At 43.0% G+C, this 20,356-nt stretch overlaps 1 protein-coding gene across 2 annotated transcripts; it reads right to left on the bottom strand.

Annotated features, from left to right (window-relative positions):
• Window positions 1-3,658: 3,658 nt before the first annotated feature.
• On the bottom strand, window positions 3,659-20,135 carry mst1ra (macrophage stimulating 1 receptor a). Of its 2 annotated transcripts, XM_061687921.1 has the most exons (21): window positions 20,066-20,135; window positions 17,918-19,201; window positions 14,315-14,485; window positions 14,115-14,234; window positions 13,866-14,036; window positions 13,603-13,769; window positions 12,992-13,121; window positions 12,783-12,919; window positions 12,018-12,200; window positions 11,822-11,921; window positions 10,882-11,109; window positions 10,656-10,802; window positions 9,470-9,632; window positions 9,297-9,386; window positions 8,745-8,975; window positions 8,581-8,661; window positions 8,324-8,505; window positions 8,081-8,190; window positions 7,170-7,335; window positions 6,624-6,760; window positions 3,659-6,544 (listed from the first exon to the last, which is right to left on the bottom strand). In XM_061687921.1, exons 2-21 carry the CDS (start codon window positions 19,112-19,114, stop codon window positions 6,313-6,315), a joined length of 4,143 nt encoding a protein of 1,380 aa, XP_061543905.1. In that variant the 5' UTR covers window positions 19,115-19,201; window positions 20,066-20,135; the 3' UTR covers window positions 3,659-6,312. The 2 variants fall into 2 exon arrangements, with proteins under 2 accessions (XP_061543905.1, XP_061543906.1); XM_061687922.1 differs by lacking the exons at window positions 3,659-6,544; window positions 6,624-6,760; window positions 7,170-7,335; window positions 20,066-20,135 and having other exon boundaries at window positions 8,100-8,190; window positions 8,298-8,505; window positions 17,918-19,198.
• Between the last annotated feature and the right edge of the window lie 221 nt (window positions 20,136-20,356).

Below are 20,356 nucleotides of genomic sequence, written 5' to 3'. Positions count from 1 at the left end.
CCCCCCCCCACTCCCCACCTCTCTCTCAAAAGGAAATGGTATTACTATTGTAATATTCAGTCCATTCACCCCACCCAAAAAAAAAAAAAAAAAAAAAAAACGATGCTCGGCTGCCTCGAAAATGGAAGCGAGAGTGTAAATACAGTAACTCAACAAAACGGTCTCAGCAACAGTGCTTTTCATGGTCAGAAGTAAGTAGAACATTTGTGCAATCCAACCTAGACCCAATAAAGAATGAAGATACTTTTAAACATAGACCTGCCTTGATTTACTAGTTAACCCAATGGGATCCTGTGACTCCAACAATCTGTATGGCAATGACCGACACAGAGCAGCAGTTAGAGTGAACCCAGAGGAGACATAAAAAAAATTTCTTTCACAATTTAAATATTCTTGTCAAAATACCCCAAGGATCAAGAATTATAGGACAATTTACACACAATTTCTTGTCTTGTTGAAATCAGCCAGTTTGCGAGGGTGGCACCTACCTCTTGCAAGTGAGCCACCCCACATACTGATGAACCAATGGCGAGTTTGGATTTCGTTGCCGGAGTCGTCATGGTAACGAAAGCCACTGCATTTAGTTCCCCGAATCTAAACAAGTGACTGCTACGGAGCACTGTAGACAGTGATGGAAGTTAACAGCAGAAGAGCCACTTATCAGAAGCTAATATTGTTAGCTAATGCTAAAACTCTGTGCAGCTCTGCTTACCTTTCGGGCAAACTCAGTGTTGCCAACACACTTAATTATTTGCTATTGTAAATATTGAACAGGTTTAACATTTACCACTGTGAGCCCCGACCGTTTTACGAGCAGATCTGGGAAGAAAAAAATAAATCACTCTTAATACAACACACACCACAGGATAATCGCTCAGAATAATCTTTTAGAGACACACGATAACTCATTGTCATCGCAGGGGACGGAATAAAATTGTCAAATTAGGCCCGATTATTGTTATGTGTGGACCTCGCCTTATGATGGTTGACCCCAACTGTACTCCAAGCAGACCGGGATTTAAAAAAAAACTTTTAACACTCCCCACACCACAGGATAATCGGTCAGCAATATCTTTTACAGACGTCTAATAATGGGAACTTTGCTGACTTTGATGGCAAGGCAGCTTAAATGCTCAAATTAAGCCTGATTATCGCAACACACTTTATGAATGTCAACCCTGAGCATTTTCCGAGCAGAAAAAATCACTTTTTACACAACCCACATAACAGGATAGTTGGCCTGGATACTCTTTTAGAGACATCCAATAATCGGGCCTTTGCTGACTTTGATTGAAAGGGAAGGGAAATGCTCAAATGATGCCAGATTGTGTGTACCCCGCTTTGTGCATCGTCTCTTGTGCCTTCCTAAGGCTTCACAGTCGGCCGGCATATTGATAACAAGATGGATGGCGATTAACAAGTACAGTTAGCGAGCAGTGCGCCCCCGTGACGTCTAAAACGCTTTCATTGCTCTGCACATTTGTCCTTCGGCACACTCCCCATCTGTGAAGACATTCACTCGGAGGCTGTGAGAGAGACACAGCGAGAGCAAGAGAGACGGGAACAAACATAACACTTCTCTCCATCTGTGACCTCTCAGCTCCTCCATCCACTCTGTGAATGCGAGTTCAACAATGGAGGAGTGCGACAGAGCGAGGAAGATTGCCTCGCTATTCAGGTATGTGCCGACGGTAGGCGAGCTCAAGGGTAGCACATTCGATTCAGAGGGGAGGGGGAAAAGTGGCTGAGAGTGCTGCAAAGCAACAGATGCAGCTGTGATGAAAGTTTTTGCTATTCAAAAACTGAAACACAAGTCGTTTCAGTTGCAATTTCACGCCTACAAATATTCTCATCAATACATGTACAGTACTGTAAAGAGATTTTAAACCAGAGATTTTAAATACAGTACATGATACATGCATACAAGAATAGTTGCTGAAAACCTTTCTTGCTTGTTTGAAAAGGTATAGACAGCATTTTTAATTCTCAAATTTTAGGGTTACTGGAATTCCATTTAGGAGTCTGGAAAAATGCCTATGATCTTGACATGTTTAAAATTAAGACCAAACACATTAAATCAGCTTTTTCCAAATGTTCTATTTGCTTAATATAATAACAGGTGCCGAATAGTTTGTGCAAGGTGCATCCACATAGGCCAGCATGATTGCATTATTCCTAACTCAAGGTAGTAAAACTACTAAACAAATATGAAATCTTTTTCAAGAGACTGAACTGGGGAAAAAAACTTGTTTGCTTTGTTTTGAAACGCACAACAAACCACTGCCGTATGGTATTTGCAGCATAGCGCAGTGTTCAAGTGTGTGAGCGTGAAATATTTATAAATCTGTATACTCAAAGACAACAAAATTAATATTTAAAGAGGCTTTACGGCCTCAACCTTTTCAGCTATTACTCATTCTGGGTTGGCCCCTTGTGTGTGTGTGTGTGTGTGTGTGTGTGCGTGCGTGTGCTTGTGCATGCGCGTCTCTAGTGGTTTATGTACAATCGTGCCGATGTCATTGAGGTTAATGTGGCGTGCGTTCATGCTGTGTTCATGTCAAATTAGAGCTGCTGATTTCTAATTGACTAATAATGCGCAACATCCAAGACAAAGAAATCTGATTAATTTGTCACTGAAACTTGATTTTCAAGTAAATGAGACACGCATACATGTTTTCACATTTTAAAACAGTTTGCATGTGTCTTAATAACATGCCTGTGACATCTATCCGTAAAATTTCCCGATCAAGAATTATTGTATACTTTTCACCCTCTTTTTCTAGCCTCGCTGAAATTAGCCTGTTTTAAGAGGGTCCTACTAAGGGGTCAGCAATGAGGATGGTTTTCATTACAATGCCAGAATATAATAATGTAAAACCTTTCACCCTGTTTTGATCGCTGCTTCAATTAGGCTGTGAAACTCAACACAGGAAGTCAGGAGCTGAGATTCAAACTGTGAACCTCAGAATTGTGAGACAAACATCCTAACCACTAGTTCACCATGCTGCCCCAAAATCAATTATTTACAAGAAACATTGCAGTATTTTCACAACCTGCTCATCCCCGAAGACAAACCTCATGATTCTTTTTCAGTAGGCAAAGTATATACTCTCTCTCTCTATATATATTTTTAAAACTATTTGTAGAGATATATTATTCAGAGGGTATAACAAATGCGTGATACACAGATTAAGCAGAAGCATGCAGTTTTTCGCCGTGGTTTCACAAAGACAAAAGCTCCACTTTTGCATCTATACTTTATTTGGATTTTGGATGCTGGGTGGGTATTTTTGTAACACCTTAAACTGTATGTTGACGTCGTGAGGTGCATCACGACGTCATCATCATAACAGTAGTAACGTCATTGGAAGTCCTTGGGTGCCTTCTAGCTCAGATAAAAGGTACTGCTCGAACCTCCTGAACCATGTGTACAGCCCAGGGAAAGTCCCACTGGTTAATATGGGGGCTCTCAAACTTTGCTGAGAAATTTTCCCAAGGACCCCCTCATATTCCTAACGGCAATTAAACACACTGTAATTACCATGTGTACCCCTAAATGCCATTATTTGTCTGTTTTTTTTTGGGGGGGGGGGGGAAGTTGAAATGTTACTTTCACAAATGTATTTATTTTATGAATTTTCTTTTGGGGGGGGGGGTAATTTGATCAGGAAGTCATATTTATCTAAAGAACAAAGATGTATTGTCGGGATGAAATATTCTCTTATGAGAATAAAGTCAGATATTTTTCTAGGATAAAGTCACAATAATACGATATTAAAGTTAAAGTTTAATTGGGGAAGAAAGTCATATTTTAACAAGTGAATTAAAAAAAATGCAACGTTACTATTGTGATACAACGCCTTTAATTCTGGAAAAGATGTTTTTGTTCTCTAAAAAAATAGGACTAGATTCTTGGAGAAAAAATGCAACTATTGTTCTTAAAAACATTATGCCTTTATTCCTGTAATTATGCCTTTATTCCTGTAATATGCCTTTTGTTCTAAAATTATAATATAAAAAAAAAAATCTTTCGAGTATTTCAGATTTATGTCACTATCATTGCAGGGAGGAGTTTATTATTTTATTAGTATGTTTTATTTGGCGCCAGTTCTCATATGTACTGTAGGTATGCAGTTTAAAAAAAAAAAAAAATGATATCACATAATTTATTGCAAATTATTTTGTGGACCCCGAAGCTACAGCTTGCAAACACCTGGGGTCCCGGGATCCCAGTTTGAGAACCCCTGGTAATGCATAAGTGCACTGCTTTCACATGATCCATATTCAGAGAAATTATGAATTACATCCACAAAAGTTGTCCCCTGAGTTAGCATTCGCTTAATGCCGATGTACTTTACATGACTGAATAAGTCTACCCGGAGACTAAAGTTTACATTCATTTGGCCTTGCTTGTATTTCACATCTTCTTTTTAAATTTTTTATTTCAAGCTCTGTTTTGCTTAAGGTCATTTGTTGTAACAAGATGTGGAACTCGCACAGTGTCCCACCAATCATAGGCTGGATTTACTGTATACTGCAGGTCCAAGCGCCCAATTGCAATTTGTGCATATTTATTTCCATGTACATTTCAAGTGATACATACACGTGCAAGTATAACTCCACAAGAGTCAATGCGGAATTAAACAATAATACATTAATAACAGAAAATATTAAGCATATTGTGTTTATTTGCCATGGGCTGACACCCACCCCCATTGCTTCAAATAAAAGAAATCTCATTGTCTGTGCTTTCGCTCTAGATTAGAATCTAAATTTAATTTCAATCAATTGGTCCAAATATTACTGATTCACGACAAATCCTCTATCTTTGTTCATTTATCTATTCCAGTGAGAGCTAGTAACAGACGGAACAATTAAATGTGAGAAAATCTAAAAAAACTAGATGGCAGAGGGTACAATTAACCGGTGTCATTCATACAACAGAATACGACGCTATATTGCCAAAAGTATTCACTCGTATTTGTGAGGAACTCAGTGAATTCTAGCGTGGAACTGTGATAGGATGCTACCTGTAGAACAGGTCCAGTCGTGAAATTTCCTCGCTCCTAAATATTCCACAGTCGACTGTCAGCTGTATTGTAAGAACGGAGAAACATTTGGGAATGGCAGCAACTAAGCCACGAAGTGGTAGGCCACGTAAACTGACGGAGCAGGGTCAGCGGAAGCTGAGGCACAGAATGCGAAGAGGTTGCCAACTTTCTGCTGAGTCAATCGCTACAGGCCACCAAACTTCATGTGGCCTTCAGATTAGCTCAAGAACAGTGCGCAGAGACCTTCATCGAATGAGTTTCCATGGCTGCGCAGCTCCATCCAAGCCATACATCACCGAGTGCAATGCAAAGCGTCGGATGTAGTGGTATAAAGCACGCCTCCACTGGACTCCAGAGCAGTGGAGATCCGTTTTCTGGAGTGACGAATCACGCTTGTCCATCTGGCAATCTGATGGACGAGTCTGGGTTTGGTGGTTGCCAGGAGAACGGTACTTGTCTGACTGCATTGTGCCAAGTGTAATTTTTGGTAGAAGGGGGATTATGGCGTGGGGTTGTTTTTCAGGAGCTGGCCTCAGCCCCTTCGTTCCAGTGCAAGGAACTCAGAATCTTTCAGCATACCAAGAGAATTTGGAAAAGTCCACGCTCCCAACTTTGTGGGACAGCCTTCCCAGAATAGTTCAAGATGTTATAGTTGCAAAGGGTGGAATGATGTTGAACCCTATGGATTAGGAATGGGATGTCACTTAAATTAATGTGTGAGCCAAGGCAGGGGAGCGAATACTTTCGGGAATATAGTTAGTGGAGCTTAACTTAACAGGACCAGATTCCACAATGAGTAAGTAAATTTGTAAGACGCCATCATCATTATTTCAGGTTCTATGTTTTTTTTGTGTGTGCATTTATGCCACACTTGTATTGAACTGTGCCTTTACGCTGAACACACATTGACGGGGCGTATCCGATCTGCAAGTTGATGCTGCGCTTGCTTCGTCGGGGTATAGGCAATCTGTGCATTTACACTGCACTTGTATTTACGGGGCGTATCTGATCAGTGCGTATCCACATTTTTATCCACTTTGTTTATTTACAGTACATTGCCATGACGCATTTCCCAAATGTGCCAGCAAAAAAATTGCAATTGTGTCTCTTGAACCACACAGTGTAAATCCAGCCTTAGTCACGCAGTACATACAGTGTCTCCTAATCCAGACAACACATGATAAATAAAAGAATTTCCAGTAAGTCTCTCTTTGGAATCCTGAAGAGCTGGATCGTGTGTTCTTATCATTTTTAGTGGTCCTCAGCTGCCATCTTGGCCGCTTGTGTCTGACTCCGAGCCCTCGGCCTCATCCGCGGATGCAGTCAGTGAGGGGTACGCCCTGGCTTGGTCTAAATTGACGTAGTTGACCTTCAGGTTAATGTAGTGCTCTCCAGTGAGACAGGACAGGATGTGCTGCACATCTGCGACCAAGCTGAGGAACGTCGGTCTACGTTCAGGCTCCGGGTCCCAACATGCCAGCATGATGGAATAGCTGTGGAATGAACGCGGGAGCCGTGATTGTGCAAACAAGACAAAATCATGATGCTGAGGTCATTGGAAGAGTATCTTACAGAGTATTGGGGCAATACTGTGGCTGAGGTAGCCGACGGCCCCTTAGTAAATAGTGCGTGATGTCATAGGGGTCCACTTGTGGGTATGGACTGGCCCCTCTGGTCACCAGCTCCCACACCAACACGCCATAGGACCACTATACGAGATGTCGCAAAAGAGACCATCCAACTTCATGAGGTGCTTTAAAGCAGAGGCTTTCCAATTTCTGCGAGCGCTCATTGTTTGACCATTTTGAACAAGAATGAGTAATTGCAAAAACCTCTTTAGAACCCCAAAAGTCAGAAAAGAATTGATATATACAATGCTCATGACCGTTCATATTACAGATTAAAATTCTAATTAATTACAATGATTTGCAGTGACATCTACATAAAATATACCGACACGCCGACATAATTCATCATATTTGAAATAGATGTATTTTTTAATCTCTCTCTGACAGTGTCAATCAAAACTGAGCATTACCTTTATGAAGGAGATGCAAGTCTCGTGTTGTGTCTTAAAGTTGTGTCTGGTGAGTGAGCACATGCGCCTTGTCTACTCACCACGTCCGACTTGGTGGTGAACTTCTGTGTCTGCAAGCTTTCGATGGCCATCCACTTGACGGGTAACTTTGCCCTCTGGTGGTCTTGAATACTGTAGTACTCCTTGTCGTAAATATCACGTGCCATCCCGAAGTCTGCCACCTTCACGGTGAAGGTCTCATCAAGCCTTACGAGTGAGCAAAGACACCACTCGGTCAACATACGAGAAGTTATAAACTGTTGTGAATTTTACTGAGTGAAGTAAGTATTTGACTCCCAACAACTTTGCCTGCATCCTGGCTCCCACAGATTGTCGGGTCCCCATGTGCTACACAACTGTGCGCAATCAACCAATGACAAATGCTCCTGAGCTCAACTCGTCTTGCGTATAAATCAAGCCATTTCTTCCGTTCAAATCACTACACCACCATAGGAAAGGCTGTCAAAAGATGTAAGGAACAAGGACAAGAACACCGACGCAAGGTTGGGGTGGCTTACAAAACCAAGAGCAAAAGGCTTGGTGAGAAGGTGACGACTATTGGCAGCAAAGTGGAAGACGCACAAAATGAGCATCAATTGCCGTCGGTGCTGGAGAAGCCTAGTCGGTCTCCAGACCTGAACCCAATAAAAAACCTGTGGAAGAAACTGAAGCTTGGAGTTTCCAATAGCAGCAAAGAAACTATTTAACGATTAACGATTTAGAGGTCAAAATCTTTCTAGGCTAACAAGGGTTTCTCCACCTTTTGGGATCAAATACTTATTTTACCCAATAAAATTGACACATTTTACAACTCTCACACTCTGTTTTTACACATTTTTGACTGTAATCGGACAACTGTAAACATTTGAGACCGTTAATTACTTTGTAAGTGAGCAAACTAAGAAAATTTATATTTTCCCCAATGTATGTGTGTTATTTGTTTCACACTCACATGCAGTTGCGTGCAGCCAGGTCTCTATGCACAAATTTCTTCTGTGCTAAATACTGCATCCCCTTGGCAACTTGCAGTCCAAATCCGATGAGGTCTTTTACTGTTGGATTCTGTCTAGGACAAACGTAAACATTAAACAAAGCAGACTCATCCAATGATTAAAAAATAACACACATCCGCACAGGTTTGCAGAGCGAACATTGACAGTCAAATGTACCAGGAGGTTCGATTGTGAAACGTTACCCTCTCCGGCGAGCGGATAAAATGCCGCACGTCGCCGTGCTTCATGTAAGGCAGCACCACCAGGGGCAGCCCTTCTTTGGGCAGCATGATGCCAAGCAGAGACAGAATGTTGGGATGGTGGAAGCCCTTCATAATGATTCCCTCTCTGAGAAACTGGTCCACTTCCTTTAAATCTGTGATCCCTGTTGGCACATTATGGCCTGCATCAAGAAAAACAAAAAGCTCAAAGACATGATGATAAAACACTGTTTACATACGATTCAATGATTTAACAGCACAGTGGATCTCTTGCTTATTGCTGTCCTTTAGATATCCATGATACACAGTCCCAAAGTGACCTACATGAGAGACAAAAAATGACATGAAATAGGAATAACTGTTTACTTTGATGACTTTCCAGAGCCCCAAAAGCATTCATTACCTTTGCCAATGCTCTGACTATCTTCAATTCTGAGCATCTCAGCAGGGATGAGGACATCTTTGACCTCGTCGAGCAGGTCCGAGCTGAGGCTGATCATTGAGACGCTGTTCCGCTGAATCAGCGGAACGGCGAGGTGGTCGTAGCTGGCACCATACAGCAGACCTTGAAAGGCCATTCCTCCCGAAGCGGACATTTGGCTGGAATCTACTAGAACAAGCACAGACAGACGGACTGCAGACAGGTGTCAGGAGGAAGTTGAAACCGTCATCCTTTTGTATTGCACTGCACCCCAGGACCTTCAGACGTGACTACACCATGTGAGCATGTGGTTCTTCTCATCCATCCATCTCTTTTCTACACCTATGGACAATTTAGAGTCTTCAAATAACCTGACATGCTTGGAGGAGGCCGGATATACCCGTGCAAGCACGTGGAGCATATACAAACTCCAGACAGGAAGGCCGGAGCCAAGATTCTAACCCTTAACCTAAGAGCTTTTGGCAGTCATGCCAACCACTCGGTGCTTCTCATCAGTGTGTGCCAGCGTCTCACCCTGCCTATAGTCGCCCGTCGGCGACATTTCAGCATGGCTGGCCATACGGTTCATCGACAGCCTGGTGTTTAAACGACTCTCGATGATGGCTGAAAGCACAAACGTGATAAGTAGCAGTGAAACGCTGAAACCAGAAACTGTGACAACTGCTTACCAAATGCTCACGCCTCACCTCGCTTCTTCCTCCTCAAATGAATCATCACAACTAGGGCGATTCCGGCGCCCGCCACCGAGGCGAAGATGACACCCAGCACAATGGCCGCGATGACCGAGTCGTGATTGTCGTCCTCATAGAGGACAATGCCCACATCGTGAGGTTCGCCATTCACAGAGACCTTTAGTGGTAGATGGTAGTCATCAGTCATCAGCCAGACTATCATGTACGCCTGAACATCTAATGACATTTTAAGGGAAATTTGCTTTATAATTGCTTTAAATACAAATACAAGTACTTTGGAGTGCGCACAACCTAGTATTTTTTGTAAGATGCCAATTTCTGAGAATGTTTCTTTGAGTAAGCCAATTTGAATTTCCCATTTGACGTAATAACCCACCCCACGCAAAACCTGGCTGAGCACCGCTTCTAGTTCGCTGTGTGGGCCGATCATCTTTTACTTTCAAGCGAGGCATCCGTGTTGTTAATGCCAAAACACGATTGGCGATTAGTCAACTTCAATCCATCATTGCGGAGTGTAAAGTCAACGCGTCGACTAATCGTCCATTCAACCCCTCGTGTCTGCTGCATATGCCACATGCACAAATCCTCACACTAAGTGTAATTTAGCAGCTTTGTGGTGAAGTTCTGCTTCTACTCATGAAAATACAAGCCATGCTTTATGCTTTATGGGGTTCACAGTCGCTTTTTTAGACTCGGGACTCAACAAGTAGCACCACCCCTAGTAATGTTGGTAATGAAATCCATACTCTGCGTAGATCTTGCATTAGAAGGGAGGGTGGTCATTTGTGGAGTGGCTCATTTGCATTAGACAGGACTGCCCCTTCAAATCACACTAATTTTAGCCAGGTGAGAAAAAAACAAAGGAAAGAGATTTTCACAAAGTATATCCCAGACATGTTATTCAGACACCTGGGAACTGTTTTGAACTGTGGAAAAAAAATGAATATTCGGTAACCATTAAAAATTATTCCATTTCAAAATTACATCCATTTTAGTTGACACTATAAGAGAAGTAATAATGGGAACATTAAGGTTTTTACTGAGCTTCCGTCATGCCAAGCATTCTCATATTTTCCCCCTCTCATGGAGCTAAATATTAACTGGATTACCCAATGGATGCTGTGGATGGTAAATCTATTTACTAGTAAATGTCTGTGGTTTGATAGCTTCACTATCTCACCCTGACAGGCAATCCTTCGCTGGGGATCACTTGGCTCTTCGGAATCCTGCAGGTCAGCTCATTCAAGAGAACTTGGGCGTTACAGTCCATGCCCCCAATTGTCATGATTATCTTCATGCATAAGTTCACTCTGTTCAGTTTGTGATGCTGTTTTAAACAGGATATTTACAGGTCATTATGCACATCATGCATTGCCGTGGTGTGACGTAACTCTGTGTAAACATACGTGCAGCGAAACTTCAGTCTCTCCCGGTTTAAGGAGCAACATGTTGTCTTCACTTTCAAACGGGATGACTTTGGCGTCTGGGTGGTAGTCAAAACGTCTGTGCCACACGTCCAAGCCGTCCATGTGAATGAAAAGCTGCCCAGTGTTTGACCTGTCTTCTGACATGTCAAATGGAAACACGGGGGCCTGGCACGTCATTTGGGTAGCGTTCCTAGTGCCGTTACATTCCTGAGACGAAACGATCACATTTGGCAAGGGCCACAATGAAACCAAAAATGTTCTAGGCAACCACAGTGTATCCACATGAAACTCTTATCTGGAATTGCTCATGCATTCCGAGTGTAGTTGCCAACAGATATTTCAATTCAGGTACTGCTTATTAACTCATGGTGGACTAGTGGTCAAACGTGTGTATCCTGGTGATTTTTAGAGGTCCCAAACATGACCCCCCCCCCCCCCCAAAAAAAAAACCCCACTTGGTACCACCCTTTGGCAAGTTAGGAAAAAGTATCCCCCCGACATGAAATTCGGTGGCAGCATCTACCATGGCTGGACGCACAAAAACGTTTCAAGGACTAATGCCCGAATTTGAATAGGAGGTGGTCTAATTTGGTTTGAACTCCAGAGCTCAAACATTGATGAACTCTTACTAGGGAATTCACTCATATTTTGGCCAACTGGAATCAGGTATTCAAGACAGATGGGAGGTGCCAAATTGCCAAGCTTTTATGCCAATATCATCTAATGTGGATGGAACATGATGTCAGAGTTTTCTGATCATTTTCATGATTCACCATGAAACAATGGGTGCAAGGGCCCATTCATCACTGTTTGCAGCTTTATTTTTTTCCAATTCGCGAAAACCTAAAATGATTAAACATATTGCATATCACATTGATCAACGAACATTTTTGGTCTATAACAGGAGGGTTAAACCTACCTGTTCTCGGGGGCTCCATGGGGTGATATTGGACATGTACTGGAGCACAGTTTTGTGTGCAGAGTCAAGATTCTGACCCATGATCACCAACTTGGAGCCACTGAGTGACAGCATAAACAAGCAAATGAGCAACAGCTTGATTTACCTGCAATAGATACTGTGTTGTATCACTTTTGATCAGTTCATTCCGTCGTACCTGCCGAAACTGCAGTCAGGATACACAGAGGTTATAACAGGGTTTTTCTTATAGATGAATGTCTTAGTGGTGGTGACTTCGAAGTTGTCGATGACGACTTTGATGGGAACACTCCCAACGTTTGTCGCAGCCGCGGTGAGGCACACAATTGAAGACCAATTCCCACTTCCTTCCAGAGAAACACTGGACACAATCATCAAATGTGGTGTGTATAAAGAGGTTGTGCACTCATACTTATAATTGGGCCAAATTTGAGCATTTTCACCCCCTTCCGATTAAAGTCATCCAAGGCCTGATTATCGGATGTCTCTGGAAAATTATCCCGAGAGCTATCCTGTTGTCTGGGGTCTGTTAAAATGTTTTTTCCTCCCAAATCTGTTTCCTATTTGGCTATCTTTCTGTGGCTTGGCACAACTGACAACACAAATCATGATTTCCCATTGTAAATACTGAACAGGTTTAACATTTACAACTGTTGACACAGACTGTTTTCCCAGAAGATCTTTGAGGGGAAATCACATCTGACACACCACAGGATAATCGCTCAGGATAATCTTTCAGAGACATCCAATCATTGGGTCTTTGCTACTTTGATCCCCGGGAGCCAAAATGCTTGAATTTTGCCTGATTGTTGCTATGTGTAAACCATGCTTAAATTAATGAAGGGGCCAGTGAGTAACGACTGCATTCAGACAGCACAAAACTCTTTCATCTATAATTCCAAAATGTATGATGGTTTAACTTTACTACTATGGTGTCGCTTACCTTTCAATGTGACACTTTTTTTCTGCTATGAAGGCTTCTCTCTGCATCCCAGAATCAAGGTTGTGGCCCGTCAGTGTGACCAGCGTACCGCCATAAACAGGGCCATGCTCAGGTCTAATTTGTATTATGTCGGGCTCCTGATTAGACACATGATAATTTCTTGTATCACGATGACAGGGCTTCTATTGTATAACCTTTAATCATCTCACCACAATAGAGAAGCCAGACACCCGAGCTGTGCCTTCGATGGTGTACTCGGCCCTCGTGTTCCCCTCGTGCACGTCCAGTGTGATTGTCAGATTGTGGTTTGACACTTTCTTCTTCAGCTTGCATACCAGCCTGCATCAAGACAAATGTAGCATGACCTTATTAAGCCGCGAGGGAGAATTCAGCCTAGGTAGACCTCTGGGGCTTCAATATGGGAGCCATGATTGCCTCCACCAGGATAAATTGGTTGCTACCATTCAGCAAGAAGGATAACCCACAATGGTCGCTGAAATAACTTGAAATGGATGAAACTGGAGTTAGTCAAAGGGCAAACTGATAAACCACAATTCTCTGAGAATGTCCTTTGGACAGATGAGCTTTTTGTCTTGTCACATCAACTTAATGCTTACAAGTTTATGTTCTGGGGCTGCTTTGCTACATCCGGCACAGGCTGTCTTGATTCTGCACTGAGTCCAATAAAATCTCAAGACTATTAAGTCATTCTAGAGCAAAATGTGCTGCCTGTGTCAGAAAGCTTGGTCTGGGATTATTTTCTGCAAGAGTGGGTGGTCTTTGTGTTGTAGTGTGTTTTTTTTGCATGTATGCTACTCACACTTGGCTTCTACTTTTGTCAGGGAGGACTGTACACAATGTCCCTGAGCCCACAGTGACAGTGTGGGTGACACCGTTGATGATGGGGCGTCTCAGAGGAGCTTGAAACTCTCTGCCGCAAAGTGTCAGCTCGGTTTCCCCACCAGCTGGTGCTGTCTTGGGGTAAAACTGAAAGGGGAAAAAAAAAAAACCCAATCAAATCCAATTAGCGTTCCCGTAAGTGTCGTCAACTCTCTCATTGGTTTGAGCTGGATGCAGAGCTACCTCTGTTATGACTGGCGCACAAGAATGTTTATTCCACAGCGAGGCGCACTCATCTTGCCTCGAGCAGATTCCTGAGCACCAGCCGCAGTTCATGAAGCGCGGAGCCGTCAAACACATAGAGCACGTCACAAAATGTGTACAGCCCGGTCCTATGGTCGGCACCTTAAACAACTGGATCCGAGACAGAGGAAGACAAGTGTGAAGAGAAGCTACAAACAGCATTCATGATGGTTGGTGCAAAAATATGACCTGATTTCTAGCCACAAAAAGAAGCAAGTCATCATTGTACACAGTTGCTGTCCTTGATATTGGCATGTCCCCGAGAGAGTAGTTGGCAAAAATGAAGGGTGTGTCCAATGTAAGAATGACCTAAAACCACAAGGTAGCAGTAGTGAAACAAGTAGCGCAATACGGCAAATGCAGTCACCGTCACAATTTAAGTTAGCTACCTGTAGAATTCTTCCGTCCGAAGTCCCGAAGTGGCCCAGGGTTTGTCTCCCATTAATGGTAACCAGGATGGACGTGAAGAGGACATCCCTCATTTGCCGGTTGAAGAGGTCTATTCTGTAGTACGGTTTTGACACCAGCGTGGGTTTGTCAGTGCAATTGTCGTTCCCTGACTGTGACAAACAGAAATTGTATTTGGTATATTGTAGATTGTATGTTGGACTTTCTATTTGGTATACTCATAACTGCGTGATCTAGTGTCTTTGGTTGTGACTCCAGCCATCTTTTCATATACCACTTATCTGGTGCGGTGTCGTGGTGAGCCTTTCCTAGCTGACTTTGGGTGAGAGGTGGTCTAAATCCTGGGCTGCTTACATACTGACATATATCTATTCACCTAGGTGCAATTTTTCAATTAACCTGACTAAGATACAGTTGCATCCCATTACATTACAGTACCATGGTAAAGTTTATTTCAGTAAGTCAATTCATAAAGTGAAACAGATTACCAGATACCAAACTAATAATACATATCATGACAGGTAATTCTTACTATTACATGCGACCAAGGACATGTAAAAACATGCAGAAACATGTACTATAAGTGGAGGCTTATAGCAAAACGTGCAAAAACGTGCCGGAATCAAGAACGCGCAAAAAACGTGCAAGAAAACGTTCCCGCTCCAGAAAGCTCCCCGAAAACCGATGCACAAAGTCTGAGCTTTAAGTATATAGATGGAGACTTATTGCAAAACGTGCAGGAACGTGCTAAATGTGCAAAAACGTGCCAGAACGTGCAAAAACGTTTTTGCTCTAGGAGGTTCTTTTAAAACGGACACAAAAACTTTGAGCTTTAAGTATATAGATGTTGCCTAATGTGTTTGAAGCTATTATAATCACAGGTCCTTCTAAAGTTGAGTCAGCATTGCTACCCCGAATACCATTTTATAATGATTTATCAGTTCAATTCGGAAGGCTTCAGTTTTCAATATCAATTTCTTTTGCAATGAGTATCAACAAGTCATAAGGTCAGTCTCTGAAAGTTGCTGGATTGGATTTGCGTTCTCCATGTTTTTGTCATGGTCAGTTTTATGTTGGTTGCTCAAGGGTTGGGGGGTCTAATGATTTGTGTATGCTGGCAGAGAATAAGATGACAACAAATATTCTCTATCCTGAAGCATTGCAATAAAACCTTGAACTGTTTGATGTGCACAGTATTATTGCACGTGAACTACTCATGAGGTTTGGAGTATTGGGCTTTCCCTCTGGGCGCCTTAACCTGCTAGTATTTCTATATTTCGAATATTTTTTATTGGTTCTTGTGTATTATTCTGTATATATTTCTTGAGGTGGTGAATTGTTACCTGTAAGCTATAATCATCAAACCTATTTAAAAAAATACAATCATGATATATTTTACTCTGAATCTATGCGATATATGAGAAAGTGAAAACCTTTCTGAACTGAACTGCTGAAAAAAACAAGTTTTCCATGAAGTTCAAATTTATTGAGATGCACCTGTTACATGTTTTTGGACACTGGAAGAAGCTGGAGAGAACCGACTCAAGCACCTGGAAAACATGCAAACTGAGTCGAGATAAGAACCCAGAACCTTAATGCTGGGAGGGACCAGTTTTAGACACAGTGCTTGTTTAGACTAAAGTTACTGTTATTATTGTTATTATTTTTGTTCTCTTCACAGATTCAGCTTGCATCGCAACCTAATTAGAGTAAATTTCTTGCTAATCTGTCGCTGCCTGTTGCTGGAACATAGGGTCCACCTCCCACAACCACTGTAGTACTATCACGCATTTACTTTTGTTCGTATGTTTGACCCGGTCTGCATAAACATTCACACGCACTTGTGTATACATTAAAAGGGGAAGTTCTCCACCTTGTCTGCAGTCAAAAGTAACTAGTGCGCCATTAAAAACTGGAAGGACAGACTCCATATGTTGACTGAGTGCCTCAGAGCAACTTAAAGGGGACCTTTGAAGCGCTCTCACATAAACATTAAATAAGAGGCATGCCAATTCATTGATAGGAATGACTGTTAGAAACACGGAAAAACATTCCACTTTGAAGCTGTCTAAACATGTTCTAACATGCGACTCTTTTGGTCATCTGAGGGTGCACTCCACTGTGACATTTTTGAGCGAATTAAGGCAAACTATTTGAAACTCTTGGTTTGAACACCACGTATCCCAGAATATTTTCCACCGTCCTCGAATTTCCTGTTCGAGATCAGTCCTACCCCCCCTTGAAATTCCCCCTTTTTATCAGCAGGATTTATTACGCATTTGTTGGCAGGCATTCCTGTCCGTGTCCACACGGCTCCTCGAAGGACACGGTTTGAACTCCATAAAAAAAGGAAAGACCACACCTTTAAGCAAAACCTTTGCGTGGAACTCCTGAGATAAAGATGCAGAGTTGACTGCTTAACTCTGTAAAAATGTATCACAAAAATGTTTATATCTGGCGTCTGTCTTGGCAACTGTTGAGGAAAACCAGAGCATGGTAACGTGCACGACTGACTCATGCACCCCTCCCAGACCCAGGCTTGTCATTTGCCTTCTGCTTTTTCACACACCTTCATTCATTTCTCTTCTCAAGCTTTACTGCATGTAATATTTGCTCACTGGCCACGACTTTGCACTCCAATAATGTCCAGCACTATAAAAATAATAAGCGTGCTGCTAAAGAGAACATATTACAGAAGATTGACTTTTTAATTGATTGTATACATATCTCTGGAGTGCCTGCCCACCTGTTGAGTGTGAAATTACACAACAAAGTAAATCTGTTGTCCGATGCCTACTTCTAAAACTGTGCATGTGAGTGAGTCATTCTGAGTTTTACTGGATTGTGAAAAAACAGTGTAACTAATACATAGTACATTATAGTGTATCGCCCCCACACCGAGTTTCACATCCACAGGGGTGGGTGAAGATTTTCAAGTGACACGTGGACTTGACTGAAACACTATCATGTCAAATCTAAAAGATAGGCAGAGTTGCAGAGTTTACTCGAATCTTCTCAAACCCCAAATTCTTCAGCTCTTCGAAGCTGGACTGACTGGTCACGTCTCACCTGTGAACATGTTGATCTGCATATATATAGTTCCATTTTAATATTAGTACGGAGGCCTACCTCGCAGTCTGGAATGGAATCTCAAATGGAACGTCTCCGTGTGGCGTTTGCATATTCTCCCCGTGCTTATAGGGAGAACGCGCAAACTCCACACAGGAAGGCCGGAGCCGAGATTTGAACCCCGAAACTCAGAACGGTGAGGCAGATGTCATAACCTCCAGTGCTGCCCTACTGTAAACATTAAAATGGAAAATCTGGCACGACTAAGACTGGATTTAAACTGCATAGTTCAAGGGACACAATTCATATTTCTTTGCTCTGAAATGCCAGGATTAGTGTATGTATTCTGGCCGTGTGAGGAGAAGGCCATATTTCCTAACAGGACGTTTTTGATGCGACTCTTGTATTTGATCTAGAATGTGAACGTATACCAATTGTGGTGGTCATGGTTACTTCACTTTTGGTCAAGAAATGGGGACTTCATATCTCGGACTTTGTACCACAGAGTTACTCACCTCATGTGGGCAGTTCTCGCATGTCTGAAAGTGACACAATCCTCTGGATAATTGTTCCTGTCCGGACCTGCAGCAGTCTTCGACGCCTTTGTCAATCTTGCTGTTGACGTCGCTCAAGGAGAAGGCGCACAGGGCCGAGTTCTTTTGGGGTTCTCCCGCCACGCTCACCTGCTCAAACACACCGTAGAGGACTTCCTCGGTCTCGTCCACCCTCAGCTCAGTAGCCAGATCCTTTCCCACACGGCCGAAGTAAGCCGCAATGAGTCCGTTGTACACAATGTCCCTGAAGGGCTCCCTTCGCCGCCTCTTGGGCTCGTACCTGCACTCCAGCACCAGCTCCCGGTATGTCCACACCTCGTGAGTCCCCACGGGCAGCCGCCCTAAACGGGTCTGAAATGCTGAATCGTCCTTGGAGGGGTTCTCCCTCTGCAGGGAGAGGAAATAGACAAAGTCGCGGGTGGAGAAGCTGTAGATGTAATCGACGCTGTACGAGTCCCTCAGGTGGGGCAGCACCGTAAGGCCCTCCATCACCATTTGGAATCCGTCTTCGGTCGAGAGCGGCCTCACCACGGAAACCGACCTGCGGGGGAACTTCTGTACTACTTTGTCATTAACAGAGGCCGCCACGAAGAAGTAGGACGTGGCCGCCTGTTCCACAATGGTGACCTTGGTGCCCAGCGGACTGGCCAGACAGTCCGGGCAGTACGAGGGGGAGTTTTGCTTTTCTTTGTACAAACACAGAGGCTCTGGCGGCATGGCCTCGATGTCGATGAAGAAACAGATGCCGTGTTGCGTACTGCCACATACGTACAGGTAGGGCAGGAAAGCCAGCGCCGCATCCAAGATCAGCACCACATTGTCCGTATCCACCGGATCGCTGGGATCTACTTCAATGTTGCACAGGTGGCAGGTTTTACATTCCGGACTCCCCACCGGCCCTGTTTTCACCTCCCATAATTTGCTCAGCTCGTCGTCCAGCGCCTCCACTATGTTCCGCGAGCCGACGTATACCTCTGGAGTGAGCGGGTTGGCCGCCACGTTCTGTATGGGGTGCACCGTTTGGAAATGGGGCAGCTGGTATTTGACCGAGAAGTCGACCTGACTGCGGAGACCCGGAGGACACGTGCGCTGTCCTGGGGAAACGTCGGCCCGTATCCACGTGCATAGCGTCAGGAAGGCGGCCGCCCACGCCTGCATGTCTAAGGCACGGGCCCTCGTGGTCGGTGGGCTACCCGGAAGACGCCCCTTTGGACTTTGATGCCATTCTGAAGGAGCACTGGATCTCTGCAGGAAGGACATGTTGACATTTTACAGGCAACACATTCCCTCTTTTGATACTGAAAAACATCCATCCATAGAAGATATACCGTACCTGTATACCACTTGTCAACAACAAACCATCCACAACATGCCAAACTCCATCGCAGTTTCTATTTTTACCCGCTGTGTAGATAACTAAGGCAAACAAAATCCTACAGATTTTTTTAAAAATAGCAGCAGCGGTGGCTCTCAATTTGAAGTAATAAGTAATTTCTATTTACCTCAAACGTTGCTTAAATTGGGCGTGGTAGTATTACATTTGGTGACGCTGCAGTATTTGCTTTAGTTATTCACATGCAATTTGGGCGACTACGCATGCAAGTTGTGTTCCTTTAGTGTAAATATAGCCATATGTGACACTTGAAATGTACATGGAAACAGAAAATCCAAGAATTGGCCACTTCAACCCCTCAGTTGGAAATCCAACCTAACTGAGGAAAATGGATAAACTATCAGTTATTTTTATTATTCTGGAAGTGACTGGAAATACACTGATGCGTGGTAGCGAAGGCAGCCTGAAAAAGAGTGGGGCTAAATTATTTGGGGGCAAGCCATGACTTGCTTTGACAATGTGATTAGCAGCCATGGAAACTCAAGTCACAATCATAAATAAACGAAGTCCAAAAGCTGAATTTCATGAGTATTAACATGGAAAATGCTAACAAGTTGCAGCAATAAGCAACACACTTGGCCTTGACTATGCCACATTGGTATACTTTTTACAAGTGAAACTACAATTTAAGTCCCCCTAACATTTTGTGCGCCTACTTACGACAAATGTTTGTCTAAGTTTAATATTAAGTTTAAAAATGAAATGTTGAGGCTCACCTGAGAGGATGACTGGAATTTTGTGTAGTTTGAGCAGAGTTCAAGCTGCCACACAACTCCAGGCTCGCCAAGCAGGCTGCAGTGAGAGCAAGACAAACGGGATGTTTACTTTCTTCACCTTCAAAATAAAAGCACATGACACGAAACATAAGACTTTGTATCAAACATCTAGTAAATCGGTAGTTAATGGCTAAAGTTCAATGTCGTAGAAATAGAGAATAAAATTTTTGTTGTATTTGAACAGAAAATAACAAATAAATGCATTAATTAAATTCTTGTTAAATATAAAAA

Source organism: Phycodurus eques, chromosome 10 (genome assembly GCF_024500275.1).
Source record: "Phycodurus eques isolate BA_2022a chromosome 10, UOR_Pequ_1.1, whole genome shotgun sequence".
NCBI classification, from domain to species: Eukaryota; Metazoa; Chordata; class Actinopteri; order Syngnathiformes; family Syngnathidae; genus Phycodurus; species Phycodurus eques.
The sequence above is the reverse complement of the archived record's forward strand: the minus strand, read 5'-3'. Positions and strand labels throughout refer to the sequence as shown.

Bases quoted from the DNA above. Each gene is read 5' to 3' on its own strand.
- mst1ra (XM_061687921.1), bottom strand. From the start codon at position 19,114: ATGCAGGCGTGGGCGGCCGCCTTCCTGACGCTATGCACGTGGATACGG. The intron at 14,486-17,917 runs GTGAGTAACTCT...TGTTTGTCACAG, and splicing joins GCGAGAACTGCCCACATGAG to TCAGGGAACGACAATTGCAC. The intron at 6,545-6,623 runs GTAAGATACTCT...TTCATTCCACAG, and splicing joins CAGTATTGCCCCAATACTCT to CTATTCCATCATGCTGGCAT.